At 60.5% G+C, this 14,357-nt stretch overlaps 1 protein-coding gene across 10 annotated transcripts in view; it reads right to left on the bottom strand.

Moving 5' to 3' along the window:
- Window positions 1-1,658: 1,658 nt before the first annotated feature.
- HTT (huntingtin) overlaps window positions 1,659-14,357 on the bottom strand; it is a 137,913-nt gene continuing 125,214 nt past the window's right edge. For 6 of the 10 annotated variants that reach the window (XM_033419544.2, XM_033419542.2, XM_033419543.2 and 3 more), the window contains 14 exons: window positions 13,516-13,616; window positions 12,409-12,563; window positions 11,910-12,049; window positions 11,431-11,513; window positions 10,835-10,953; window positions 10,594-10,723; window positions 8,801-8,956; window positions 6,378-6,568; window positions 5,994-6,108; window positions 5,641-5,854; window positions 5,223-5,328; window positions 3,510-3,672; window positions 3,189-3,349; window positions 1,659-2,391 (listed from right to left, as the gene is read on the bottom strand). In XM_033419544.2, coding sequence (XP_033275435.1) covers window positions 2,178-2,391; window positions 3,189-3,349; window positions 3,510-3,672; window positions 5,223-5,328; window positions 5,641-5,854; window positions 5,994-6,108; window positions 6,378-6,568; window positions 8,801-8,956; window positions 10,594-10,723; window positions 10,835-10,953; window positions 11,431-11,513; window positions 11,910-12,049; window positions 12,409-12,563; window positions 13,516-13,616 — 2,048 coding nt within the window. In that variant the 3' untranslated portion in view covers window positions 1,659-2,177. Of the gene's footprint in view, window positions 2,392-3,188; window positions 3,350-3,509; window positions 3,673-5,222; window positions 5,329-5,640; window positions 5,855-5,993; window positions 6,109-6,314; window positions 6,569-8,800; window positions 8,957-10,593; window positions 10,724-10,834; window positions 10,954-11,430; window positions 11,514-11,909; window positions 12,050-12,408; window positions 12,564-13,515; window positions 13,617-14,357 lie in introns of those variants that run through there. The other 4 variants (XM_033419548.2, XM_033419550.2, XR_004480837.2 and 1 more) reach the window with 4 other exon arrangements.

Here is a 14,357-nt window from a genome sequence, read left to right on the forward strand (position 1 = left end):
TCCACGGGTAAAGCGATCTCACTCATAAACTCATATCCACTTCGGGGGCACACCGGCAAGTCTTTGGGTTGGCACCTAGGGCCAGAGCTGGGCTCAAGCCCCCTCGTTAAGCACTGGCTGTTACAGGTCACGTGGTAACAAGGAGAACCCACCAAACTCAGCTGAGCCCGGTGCTATGACTCCTAAGGGGAACGGTTCCCAGTTTTACAGTCACAGTGCTATTTGTAACAAGCGTAAACATCTAAGCAGGGACAACGTCAGCCTGCGATGTGTCTATCTCGGAGCTGCTGAAATAACGTGGGAGTCCAAAGTGAAAAGGGAGAGAGAGCGGTGACTTTTCTCAGTTCTTGTTCAGAGTCAGGAGATCCTCCCCAAGGTCCTACTTGGACCTCTGACCCGTTTCTACTGTTCACGCCCTGGCCGGGCGAGGCCTCTGCCGGGCGCTGGTGGGGCAGGCAGGAAAAGCCAAGGGCTGCTCTGAGGAGGGGCTCCCACAGCCTCCCCTGGCCGCACACTCTGACCCCAGCCGGCCTCAAACCACGGCAGCTCTGGGGGTGGGAGCGGCCTGGGTCTGCGCCCGCAGCTGTGTGCGCCATGGTGAGATGTCGCACAGACGCGAGGGTAGCTAACCGTGCACCGAAGGACTCCTCCCCTTGGCAGACTCTGGAAGTCAGCTTCACAGTCATCTCCACCTGCCAGTGAAACACCCCAAACCTGACTGCACTTGAGCTCATGACCAAACTGGCCAGCATGACGGTGACCAAATGACTGGCTGCCTCCGGGGACCTGAAGAGCCCCGCCCGTAAGCGCTCCACCAGCCCCTGGCCAAAGGCACTCGACTGTCCACGCCTCGTGTGCATTTGACGATGTGGCTGCTTTGGGCCCAGAAACAGCTGGTCCAGGGGCCGGGGCCTGGGGTAGAAGTGGCGGCCCTGGCTGGCCTCATTCCTGCCCCGCCACTGGTCCAGTGGGCACAGATCCACACCCGCCTGTGCTGAAAGGAGGCCCCGCGGATGGACTGAAAGGGAGCCGAGGACGTGCTCCGGCCTTTCTCAAACAGTTGCCAGGACTCCAAGCTTTGCTCTTGACCAAGAGGGGCGCAGACAACTAACGCTGTTACACCCTCGGGGTTGCCAGACCAGGCGAGCCTCTGGGCCCCACTGTGCAGGAGGGACACGGGGGACTCGGATCCCAACACGCATCGGCCAGCCCCTGGGTAGAGCGCAGCCCCAGTCAGGACAGGAGCGGGGGGACGACAGTGTTGGTCAGGACGGAGGCTGCTCAAGGCCAGGCGGGCCGGCCTGGTCGGCTAAGTGCCCAGGAGTCGCCCGTCACCAGTGGGAGAGCCTTGAGAGCCATCTGTGCCCCAGAGCTGACTGCCCACGACCAGGACAGCCACGGGGGAACCTTCCCAACTTGTAAGGGGGCAGGGGGAACTCCCGGTCAGACATCTGCACGCCAACACCTCCCTAAACTCTAACTAAATGTGAATGCACAAAAAAGGGCGGCGTGTCGGGGTACTAGGGCTTCCTTGGGCGAGAGGAACGCCAGAGTTAAGTCTCGTGGAGGGAGAGGGACGGGCTCCCGTTGACCTCCTCGGAGGCCGTGACACGCAGTACAGACTCAGCAATGCACAGACTGTACACGGGCATAGAAAGTTACCTTAAAATTAATCTCTTTACTGATATAATTAAACTTTAAATCCTGAGAAGAAAACAGAGACAGGGAAGAACGGCGCGGGCCATCGTGCTCCCAGCCACCCCGCCCCGCCCAGGCCCGATGCCAGCGCGGCACGCAGGCCTGCAGGAGCCAGCGAGACCCCAGGACCCTGTGCCTCACTGGGGAGATGCGGGGGGTGCCCTGGGAGGCCCGTGGCATCACCTCCCGCCTGCGGGACAGCAGAGGGGCTCACGGCCGACCTGCGAGAGCCGAGGCAGGAGCAGCTGGGACCCGGTGGCAGCGAACAGGCCGCACGTGAGGAAGTACACACCGGGCGACTGGCATTTAACGCTAGCTCTAGCACGGGGGGTCAGCAACGGCTGCTCTTGCCCCTGCAAGGACTCAGGCTCAACCCCAAAGATGCCTGCATACGTTCCCTGCACGCGGTGAGGCCGAGCCACGCGGTGCAGGCGGGGCCCCGAGTCCTGGCGCCACCTCGCCTCCGCCCACGTGGGCGCTCAGCACGTGGTGACCTTGTGGACGTTCCGCAAACAAGCCAGCAGGCGGTGATACGGGTTTCCTGGCGCTGCGACCACCTCGAACACAGACTGGAAGGCCCTGCGGTCGAGCTCCTCCTCTATCTGGTGTCTGTAGAAGTCCGCGGCCACCAGGCAGAAGAGGTGCACGTCCACGTGCTCCAGCTTGCCCATCCTGCTCACGACGTGGGGAAGGCTGGCAGGGCGGTTAAGGGCGCAAGGCTGCAAGTGTGGGGGGACCTGCCTCCTGTCCTCCCCGGGAACCCCTGCCCCGACACAGGCCTGCCAACGGCCCGGGAGCACCGAGTGCCAAGCCAAGCCGCAGACGGGGTGGAGGCGGCAGCTGCCTCCCACCTTGGCTGCGGGAAGCCAGAGCCCCCCGCGGAGGGCGCTCCTCTGGGCAGCACCTCCCTGGCCCGGCACCCGTGCGCCGAGGGCAGAGCCGTGCCGCCCTCCAGGGCTGCTGACAGCGCCAGGACGGCTGTCTGCTCCGAGGCTCTGCGGTCTGTCTTAGGGGGCGGCTGATAGGAGGGGAACGTCCCTTTAGCAGCCAGCATCTTGGGGGTGGGAACTGGATCTTCACTTAAGGTTTTACCCGAGAGAGTGATACGAGGCACTTGACAAAGAATAAAGAGAAGCAGCCCGAGGGACACACCCAGCTGCACGGACCAGAGTGGGCGGGAGGAGCTCTTTGCGGCCGCCCACCCCCCCCCACCCCCACCCCCCAACCCCCCCCCAACCCCCCCCCCCCCCCCCCCGCACAGAACCGGCCCGGCCCCGCCCCTCCCGCTCAGCATGGGGAACACATGGTTTTCTGTTTCCTTGTCCACGGCTTACTCTCTTGGGGCTTAAGGTAAACAACACCTTGACACCTGGGCTTTCTGCAGAGCTTAGGTTTCCAAAACCTTAACGCAAACGTCAACCTGGATGTTGACGGAAGTGCTGCCCCTGAGTGCTACGTCCCGCGGGGCTCCAGGACCCAGGGAAGGATACATGGCCGAAACCCACGGGCTAGTGGAAGCGCTGACAAAGAAGCAGGAGAGGCTCCACATGGCCATGGCAACCGGAGTCCTCTGCGTGAAGTTGGAGAGGGACAGCATGACCCAGTCCCGGACCATGGACGACTGCCCTGTGCTGTGCAGAGTCTGGAACACCTGCAAGGGCAGAGAGCCCCGGGGGGCCACCCCGTCAACACCGGCTTCGGGGGAAGAGTGGTGGCTGGCTTCAAGGGGAGGAACTGGCAAGTCCCCGGGGCCAACACTTCAGAGGGTAGTAGGCACCCAGTCTGGGGGCTCCTCTGCACTGGGCCCTCACCTGGTACACTACGGTGGCCATGAACTGCGGGTACGGTTGCTGGTTGGACAGAAACTCTCCAATGACCTTGTTCATGACGTCCTGGGGCGGGAAGAAGTCATCTAGAAACTGGGGGAGGATCCGCGCCACCACTCTGGCTTCACAGGGAAACCCCTTCCTGATCCTGCAGGGAGGAGACACGGATCAGAGCCTCGCCCTGCCCAGGGCTCCCCACCCGCGCGGGGGCCCCCAAGCCAAAAAGGGGTCCTGGAATAACAAGCAGAAATGGTTTGGGGCAGTGGCATTATGGGGGAATTAAGTCAGTCATAACAGAACCACGTCCTCATTCGGGCCTGTCCTCACCAGTGTCCACACGCTCCTGGAACCTGTCAGCGTCTCGCCAGGCCCCCTTCTCTCCCGCCTGTCCCTGGTGCCCTCCTGCCACCTCACCTCAACACACCCTCAGCGGGCATCTTGGGCAGCGTCCTTCCAGGTGCCAGCTGGGCAGGCGGCCAGCAGGCTACTCACGCTACCGTACCGTTAGCACACACCGCTGGCCCTCCGTATCCGCGGGTTCCGCACCCGCACTTCACTCCGCGGTTGGCTGGGTGAAGGCAGAGCCCGAGGACACAGAGGCGGAGTGTCCTCCACTATTTTATACCAGGGACTTGAGCATCAGCAGAGTTTGGAATCCGTGGGGGTCCCGGAACCAACCCCCGTGGATACCAAGAGACGACCGTACAGGAAAGCTATGTGTGACTGAAAAGCACCAGAAGGGACCCAGAAACTGGCCCAGGCGTGCCTGTCCCACCTGCCTGCAGACGCCAGCCGCTGCCCAGCATGGGCAACACTCACAACTGAAAGTCAGCTTTGTCAAGCCAGTGTCCCCCCGCGTCTGGAGGGCGGTCAGGCTGAACGCCGGCACTGCACTGGCTGAAGTGTTTATCCCACCAGCAGGCATGGGAATGCAAGCCCCACGTGGGCAGGGGCCTGCGTGGGCGGCTCTGCCCACCGTGGAGGGGCCCGAAGAATGGGAGGGAAGAATGACTGTAAACGCTTTCAACGCTCGACATGAAAACAGCCCACGCGCTCAGCTTCCCACAGCCCCTCACCTGGCCAGAGCAGACGGAGAAAGTCCTGCTAAGTGGGCTCTTGTGAAACCCCAAATGGCCTCCTGCTGACCGAGCTGACCAGACCTGTCAGGCTGAGTGGTGCGGAGTCGGCTGCCCCAAGGCCACAGACACAGCACATTGCCTGGACCAGGAGGCCTGGGGCAAAGCCGGACGAGGCCCCCTCACCCATTCTGCAGGACCGCAAACTGAGCCAGTCCTGGACACAAGGGCACGTCGGGGGCAGGCTCTCAAAGACGCCTGTCATTTAAGTCTGTACCACGGTCTACCGAAGCCTCCTGAGCCACTGCAAACGTGGCTCCAAGACTCCTCTCACAAGGCAGCAGGTCTGATGGCCAGTCCCGTTACCGACCAGGGCTGCACGCCCCGTCTCATTACAGGCCCTCCCGACACCACCACACGGCCGGCACTGCCCCTCGCCTTCAGCAGACACGCCGGCACTGGGGACAGGGCGCTGGGGTCCTAGGACTGGCGGCTGGAGCAGAGCCCGAGGGCAGCGCGAGCGCGCTCAGGGCACAGGCGGGCTGAGAGCAGAGTGGGTGTGTAGGAAGCAGCAGCTCCCGGCTAACGCTCCAGGGCAGGGCAGGGCAGGCTCCATTCTTACCTGTCAAAAAGAACAGACACACGCTCCATGGCCACGATCACTGACTCGCTGTCAGGGGCGGCAGGGCTGGGGTCTGAGGTTCTGCCTGGACTGATTTTCTCTTTTCCTGAAACAAAGCCGGTCAGTTCTTTTCATTTGTAAAACTGGACAGGCTCTGTAAACAGGGCCTGGAACTCACGCAAGAGTTTACTAAACACCTAGAGATGATCTGAGACCAGGTGGCGGGAGCCCCCAGCACCCCAGGGCCCAGCCCAGCCACACAGGGCCCAGGGGTCTGTCTGCAGACCCGCTCCCAGGCGGGGTTCCGACACCCGCACAGCTCTGCAACCTTGAGAACTGGAGGGGCCTGTGGTCTGCGTCCTGTGCGTCCGGAGCTCAGCGGCACTGACCCGCCGGGCACAGGTGGCCCCCTGCTCACCTGTGTACATACAGGTGAGCATCAGGCCCAGGGCCGCCATGGCGCGGTGCGGGCTGTGCACGTTCACTCTGTCCACGCTCAGCTTGACCAGGGACTCCGCGTCCAGCCGGGAGAGCTGCTCGGAGAGCAGGAGGCGCTCCAGGCCCCTCAGGACACAGTGGTAAACGATGGACGGGGTGGACTCCTCGCTTCCAGACAGCATCACCCCACACATCTGGACAGGAAGGAAGACCTCCCAGTCAAAGAGGCACATCTGGCCTCCTGTCGCTCACGCACCTTCCCCCAGATGAAAACCACCAAGGGCCCCGCTGCACAGGTCCCGGAGCACGGAGCCCACGCCCGTTCCCGCTCGCCTGTATGATGGATGCGGAGAACTCCGTCCCGACGTCCAGAGGGTAGTTCTCAATCAGGTAGAAGGCCGTGGCACACATCACCAGCACGTGCTGCTGGCTGTGGATGTTCACGCAGCTGAGAACGAGACAAGGGCCAGGCTCAGCCACGCGTGGTGGCTACTCCCACCTGATGGCACGTGGTATCCTCCTGTCTCAGTGACCACAGCCACCGTCCCTGTGAGAAGGGTGCCCGCCTGGGTTCCTGCTGACCCCTGCCCATGATACGGCCGGGGTCTGACATACGCTTTGAAATGTGCAACGTCACTTCTCACAGCCCCCCACCTCTGGTCAGACAGAAGCCCTGGAGGGAGACAGCAGCAGGAGGTCCTGGCCGCTGCCACTCACTGGGCTGTGCCTTTGAGGTTGGAGAGGAGATAGTCGCTGATGACCGGGATGAGCTGCTTTGCGGTGTCGTCTAGGAGGTCGCACTCCAGCACGTAGAGGACGCCATGCAGGGCTCCAATCCTGCTGGGCAGATGGCCGCTCCTGAGCGTGCTCTCCAGCAGCCGGCTGACCGGCTCTGCCACGGCCTTGTCCTAGGGCGCAGCACACGCGGAAGCTAGCCTCACAGTGCCGTGGGGCGCCGAGAGAGGCTGGCCTCACGCTGCGGTCGGGCCGGTGTGCAGAACAGAGCCCTCTGCGAGGCCTGCGTGCGGGGCTGGCGTCCGGGAGCTGGGGTGTCGGGATGGGGGGCTCCCTGGGCCTCCCCTGCTGTGTCTGTGCTGACACCCTTCCCCCCTCCCCGGGGCTGGAGTTCGGTGTGTGCCCGGCAGAGGGGCCTGCGGAGCCTGCGGGCCCGCAATGAGAGCCCCGGTTCTGCGTCTCTGACGAGCTTCCCTGGGGACAGCGTGTCGCTGGGGGTGGAACGCGGCCCGCGTGACTCCACGGGACGGGGTTCTGGAAGCTCGCCCCCAGGCCCTCTCCCTTCGGTGGTTCTGCTTCACAGCCCTTCGCTGCGATGGATCAGAGCCCTGAGTGTACGTGAGTCCTGCGTGTCCTCCTGGTGTGGCCTTGGGGACCCGCACAGTAGCCTATGCTAACTTGTAGGAAAATGGTCTTAGTTTCCCTCTGCAGCCTAAGCAGGATGGAGAGGGTAGGGACCTAAACACTCAGCACCACACTCCGCACTTCAGATCGGCTTTGTATCAGAGAAGACCCTTCACAAGGCAGAGATGGCGACCACTGCTCTTCACAGACCACCTTGCCCAGACACAGGCGGCCACTGCTGGCCGAGGGCCTTGTCTCACTCTGCAAAAACCACAGAGGCTGCCCGGCCCGGCAGCCCCCTGGAACCGTCCTGTGGCCCCTGAGGACGTGACACTGCTGAGACTCCTACCCCTCCTGCCCGCACCCAGGGCCACCACCACCACCAGGACCCGCTGCAGGGCACCGCTACCACCACACTGGGCAACGGGAACGCCGGTGCTGCACGGGGCGCAGCGGCACAGGCCACCACATGCAGAGAGAGCGCCCTGAGGGAAAGTGCGCTGCCCTTCACACCGGCCGGGAGTCCACGTCCCGCGCCACCCTGCCTGAGCCTCTTCTTGAAAACCACGATCACTCGATCCATTTACTGACAACACAACATTTGCCTCAGGGATCTAGGCCAGAGCACAAACACAATCACCATGAAAACAGACCCAGCACTTGAAACTCCCGCAAGGACAAGAGGACCCCTTCAAGCCTGGCTGCACGTACCTCCCTCTCCACACCCAGAGGGCCGACACTTGGAAGAGCTGTCTGCTCAGCGGAAGGGACTCATTGTTTCTGTTCCCTGGACGGTGGCCCCAGGGCCGAAGGCCACCCAGGATGAATGGTACCTGCTCTGGGCCTTGGCTCGGAGGGACAAATTCAATGGGGGAACAGTCGGGAAGGAGGGGACGGTCAGGGCTCTGGTCGTAGACCCCAGCTCACACCCCGCGTCTGCCCCGTCCTGTGCGACCTGGAGCAAGTCAGCAGCCCCCTGCCTTGGCCTCCTCGGGAGCAGGTAGGATCATGGCGGCCCCACCTCCACCAGCCTGTACACAGCGTGTGTGGGGCACGAGGGGGAGCTCCGCAAATGGCAGCGCAGTCAGGACAGACAGCATGGGTGTGGGATGTGGGAGAGGCACCTGGGTGCCACCCCGCCCCTCGCTGATGGGCCCAAATGCCCGGCTCACGGCGGCCACCCCTGCGTTTGTTCAGGGAACGAGTCTCTATTCTAGCATAGAGCTGGATTCCAGGAGACATGAGTGAGAAACAGCAGTGACCGGCAGATGCCACGTGGCCTGGAGTCACGCTATTTGCCTCCAACGGCAGGGCTGCTATTTTAACACGCTCTAAGAAATGGCCGGGCCCGCGGTCAGTACTTCCTGCGTCTGTACCGCGTGGTGATGTGGCCACAGAAGGTGGCAAGTCCCGATCAGCTAGAGGCACAGCTAGAGGCTCAGGAGGAGGCCCGCCCGGGCCCCGGGCTCAGAACAGAGCACAGGACCCAGCTCCGGGGGTGGGAGCGCAGGGTCAGAGACAAACGGCCCCGGGAGGAGGCCCTGGGGACCGGGAGCACGGAGCGCGGCAGCACACGGGGGAGGAGAGTGGGGCGCTGTGGGCCGCGGGCGACCGTCCAGGAGGAGCCAGCCCCGCTGCCCCGCCGGCACAGCCGAGCCCGTCCAGGGCCAGGCACCGGGATAACCTGAGGGACCAGGGGACAGGAACCCCAGCCGAGGCTCGCCCAGCACCGCACGCTCCACAGCGACGCGCGCCCAGGCCCCACGCCGCCTCCCACTCACCATCCCGAGGACGGCGGCCGCCTTGCAGGTGGCGGGTACCAGGTACTGTTGGAGAATCTCGTCTTCCGAAGGGTGCACCCTCCGCAGCTCTGTCAGCGTCAGGTACATCGTCTCAAACTGGCTGCGCTCCGTAAACAGGTCTGAGACCACGAGAAGCTGGCGACGGGACATGCGGGCAGGAAGGGGTGAGTTACGCTATGGGAGGTGCGCGACGCGGGACTTCACAGGGGCCCTGACCGGGAAAGCAACCAACAAAACCCGGAAACCTAAACTACACTGTAACCCTGTACCCGCACGTCCTCCTAGTGCCTGTACGCACACACTGCTGCCGTGTGGGAACCCACCCCCAGGCCACCGCCGGCGAAGCTACCCAAAGCCCCGGAACGGAGAAATGGGTGATCATTTCGGAAATTAATGCTTTGGCGATGATTCTTTTTGTCTCCCCGAAACGTTCAGTGTTCACATTACGTCTAAAAACAAACTTTGATTAGGCACGAAGGCCCTTTTTCTTTAGGAGCGTGAGGGAAGGCTGGGGTCGGCCCTTTCTCAGAGGCCCCAGGTGAGCTGAACCAACAAGCCAGCAGGACACTCAGCAAGTCATCTAAAAGAGCACTTCTTAGGTGAGCCTCTCAGGGCCACAAGGTCAAAACTATTTTCCTAAAAATGCTAAGACCCTACTTGCCTTTCTCTCCTGTGCTCTCCCAACTGTACAGTGGTATTTTCTAGAAATTACTTAATATTAACAGACTGAGTGCAGAGGAGATACAAGTGTCTTGGCCGCGCCATGCGGCATGTGGGATCTTACTTCCCTGACTAGGGATCGAACCCTCATTCCCTGCAGTGGAAGCGTGGAGTCCTAACTACTGGACCACCAGGGAAGTCCCCTCAGGGGACTTCTAATGAGCCAGACATTAAAGAGATTTGCAAAAGTGCACAAAAACTAATTTAAAAAGATTATTTTAAAATAGAAATTGTTATCCTTATTATTTTTAAATGGATAACTTTTAAAAATTTAAGCTCTTTAGCAGTACTTAAACTTGTTGACTTTTTTGAAAAAATCAATTTGTAACTTACATTACAAATTAAAAATGAGGTTCTTAAAAATCTCAACTTGACCAGATATGAAACAATTTAGAAAACTTTAAAGGAGTATTGAGAAAAACAGACTTGGAAAAAAAAGAGTCTGTCTTTACCTAAAAGAGACATCTTTCGGTAAAAATAACAAAAACTCTGTGCTGCACAGGTAACAAGACGGTTCCAGTAACTGGGCATCTCTCCTTGCTGGATGGCTAACCTGGGTGACGTAGAGAAGGCAGCACTGAATAAGTAACTTTTAAACCTTCTCAGATGTGACTTCCAATACTGCAAGCACGGATGGATGTCACCGACAGACACCAACGCTCCTTGGGGTCCCCACCAATCTCAAGGATGCAGAGAAATCCCCTGGCCGACAGCTGGAGAACAACTGCTCTAAATTGGTGCTTCTCAAGCACCAATTTGGTGGTTGGGTGGTCGGTGGGTTGGTGGTCAGGGGACCGTCTGTCACAAGCCCCCGAGGAGACAACGTAGACAAGGACGGTGACCCTTCAGACCTTACAGTTAACGTGCCGTCCCCACGACACCCCCACTGGATTGACGGGTGTCACTGCCAGTGACTGGACCAGCGGAAACCGCTCCTTCACTGGCTCCAGAAGTACTACATCCTCCACCTGTGTCTACGCGTCCCCGCACGGGCGCCCAGAGACCGGGAACCCCGGGTGGGGGGCGGGGGGCAGGGGGGCGGGCAAACGCACCGACCGCACCACCTCGCTGATCAGGATGACGGGGGTCCTCCTGGCCGAACTTGACGGCAGGATCCAGCGACTGTACAACTCGAGCAAAAACTGCGAACAGGAATGGATGTCGACTCCAGCCCGGTGTTTCCTGCAATGTCCCCCCAACAGAGATGAGAGGTTCATTTCCAGAAACAGCCCAGAAAGTCAAGTGACTAATCAGAGCTCTCCGAGCGCTTGAACACAGAAGGCAGACGGGAACCTGGCGCTGACTGGAGACGTGGGCGGGGACGACGGCGCGGGGGCCTCCTCCTCCTCGGCCCACTCCTCCTCTCTCAGGGGCGTGACGCTGCTCCCCAGCCACACGGAGCGGATGGACACCTTCAAGGGGCACAGGACAGGGAGCTGATGCTCAGGGCCGGAGGCAAGGGGCGCGGAGCCGCAGGTGCGGCCCGGGGCCCCCGAGGCGAGCAGCCCCTGGCACTCAGCAGGGCTGCCGGGCGCTCTGCCTTCAGGACTCAGGGCCTGATGAAGCGCCGGGCGGCAGCGGCCGAGGAGAGGGAAGGAAAGAGCCTCTAGGGAAGGACACTTTCACTCCTAAGGGACATCTGCGTGAGGTCTCGGCACAAAACTGAACCAGAACGTGAGACCTCTTTTCAAAACTTGTCCTCACTGGCAGTCACTTGAGGACCCCGTTTCTCTGAATTACTTGCTTAACAAAGCCCCCCACAAATGCAACAGAATGCCATGCTTACTCTGCAGAGGGCGCGGTGGGGAGGAGCTTGAGAACCCCGACAGGCCCCCCGGTCCCCACACGCCCCATGGCACCTCGCGCTGGACGGAGGCTGGGGGACTGACCTGGCCGAGGTTGTAGCTCGTGTTCCCCAGCTCCCGCTCGGGGTTGACCTGCAGCAGGACCTTGTCGTGGCTGGTGAGGGCACCTGCGGGAGCAAGGGCGCGTGAGTGCCGCCCGCACGGCCACGAGGGGCTCGGGGGTGCTCTATCCCTTCACAACCCGTTAAGCCGGCAGGGCCAGCGGGGCGATGCTGAATTATCACTTTTTCTCTGTAACAGACCAGCTTCAGACTCTGAACAGGAACCGGTTGTGGGCTGAGGTGTAAAAGCTAAGAGTCAGTAGCCGCGAACGAGGCGACTACCCAGCCGGCGGCCCTCTGGGAGCCCAGACGACAGCTTTGGTGGACGGGCCCTCCTGGGATCCCGCCTCGGCGCCAGGACTGTCCAGCTGTGCCCACCGGCCCAGGGCATAAGCTGACACCCACGCTCAACCCGTCCTCCCCGCAAGCCCCAGGGACACCCGGCCCTCTCCCCACAGGTACCTGTAGTAGCTGGAGACAGAGAAGGGATGGGGTCCCACGCCTGGTACAGATGATGGGTGGCGATATTCTCCCTCTTTGAAACCATCGCTTGAATTTCCTGCTCTACGATTCCTCTGATGATGCTCAACTTCCTCCCAAACCTAAGGTTCAGAACAAAGGTTACAGAACATCTGGTTCCTCCGAATCTTACAAGTGGAAACCGCCAGGCTTCCCCCAGCTTTGCCTCAAGGAAACACAGACACCTCCAAGCCCTGGGCCCACCCCCTCTGTGGGCGGTTCCCGTCCGCAGGCCCTGCACAGGTGCTCTGTCAGCTCCTTCGGAATCTGCCCTCCACACCGGATGCCCGAGTCATCAGGCCTCAGTCAGCAAGCCACTTTGGGTCTGCACCCCCCGCACGGGGTTTCTGTCTTTAATTCCGGCAGCAAAGGCAAGGGCACCCTGGCGCCTCCCTGCTCCCACCGAGGCCGCCCCTGGAGACACGCGGCTTCTCGGGCAAACCTGGTGCCGAGAGCTTTCAGGGGCTTGTTCCGGGGCTGCTGCTCCAGGCAGCTCACGGCTGGGTTGCCGGCAACAGGCACAGTCATGGCGCTCAGCACCAGGGAGGTGATGGCCTGCACGGCCAGGACGTGGATCTGGGTCCTCTCCGTGTCTTCCTGCAAGGGGAGCCCACGTCACCAAGTCACAACACAGGCAACCACCGCTGCCCCACCTGTGGGCAGAAGCTGCGGGCCGTGGCTGTCCAGCCACGTGGACTTGAGGGCGCCCCCCGCCCCCCCCGCCCCGAGTGCGACAGAGGGATGTGCCTTCCCAGCCAGGGTCCTGTTGTGTCTGCGTCAGTTCACCAGAACCCACACACATCTGTGGTTTGAGATGAATCTGATGGGCAAATGGCTGCTTCTGAAAGCAAGGTCTCCTACAGGCACAAACCTCCAAACAGGAATTACTTTTAAGAAACTGTCCTTAAATTTCCTCACTGATTTTAGGGACTCTGCATATGACACCCTGTTAGTTCCACACCTGTGAAAGACAACCCTGATGATTCCTGACATACATACTCTGAACTGCCATTTCTGGACGTTCATACCATACCTTCTGTCAGAATTAAAAACGTATCTCATGACTTAATGTTTCAGGCTTTGCTTTATCTGAACATGTTTTTTTATTAATATTAAAGTAACATAATATGCATTAATACCCCAAGAAGCCTGATAAAATTTTCGCAAAACAGTCAAGAGAAATGAACACAGGTACGTATGTGTGGCCTTTATGACGTGCCTTTTCATTTTGATGAAATGTTGCTACCCACTGTACCCTGAATACTGAGAAACAAAACTGAAAAATATTTTCAAGAAAGGACATAATGCTACTGACCCTGAAAGGGCAGTGCACTGTGGTAAAGGCACTCCGGCCGCGATTCTAGGGTACCCAGACCTTGGGGAGGCTCATTCCTGCTCTGGAACACCAGTCATGACATGATCTGGCTACCTTTTAAAAACACGGTGAGACAGAAAAGTAAGAGCTTGCTGCCCTGCCTCTCCCAGCACGCACGGCTCGCGAGCTGCTGTAAGTGCCCGTGCGCCGGCCAGCAGACGCCTGCGGCCTTACTTCGGGGGGGCTCTCCTCTTGCTCCATCACGAGGGGCTGAGTCACCAGGACACCGAGGAGGGTGGCCCACGTTTCCTCAAACTGGGTACGGCTGGTCCACCCTAGAAATGCAAATGTCACTTTAGACAGAGGGTCCCCTGCTGCTCAGACTTTTCGATGCCATGTGGCAGCTGGGCCCTCCGGCTCTCACTGGCCCAGGCGCCACATACAGCTGCTCCCTGGACCCTCACGGCAGCGCTGCGACGCGGCAACACTGCCGGCCGAGCCCAGTGGTGACGAGACCGAAGCACACAGGTCCGAAGGCACACAGGAGGCCAGGCTGAGTTCAGCCCAGGTAGCCCGGCGAGAGGCACCCTCTGGAGCCCTGCTGTGTAGACGCAATGAAGTAAAGGGACATCTGAGCAGGCTACACTCAAACGGGGTCTGAGCCGCTTCTACCCTGCTCACCAGAGTTGGACAGTCCTCCAGAAATCACATCCCCAGACTGAGTGTACACCCCAGACCACAGAACTGCACTTCTGAGTGGGTGAAGGGTGTGCTGTGTGAATTCCACCTCAGTACAGCTGTTAGAAAAGTCAAAGCGCTGGTCCCTCTGACCCCACCAAGAAGAACAGTAGATCAAAAAAGAATGTAATCTAGGGGCTTCCCTGGTGGCGCAGTGGTTGAGAGTCCGCCTGCCGATGCAGGGGACACAGGTTCGTGCCCCAGTCTGGGAATATCCCACATGCCGTGGAGCGGCTGGGCCCCTGAGCCATGACCGCTGAGCCTGCATGTCTGGAGCCTGTGCTCCGCAACGGGAGAGGCCACAACACTGAGAGGCCCGCGTACCACACACACACAAA

The sequence above is a fragment of the Orcinus orca genome, chromosome 4 (genome assembly GCF_937001465.1).
Source record: "Orcinus orca chromosome 4, mOrcOrc1.1, whole genome shotgun sequence".
Taxonomy (NCBI): Eukaryota; Metazoa; Chordata; class Mammalia; order Artiodactyla; family Delphinidae; genus Orcinus; species Orcinus orca.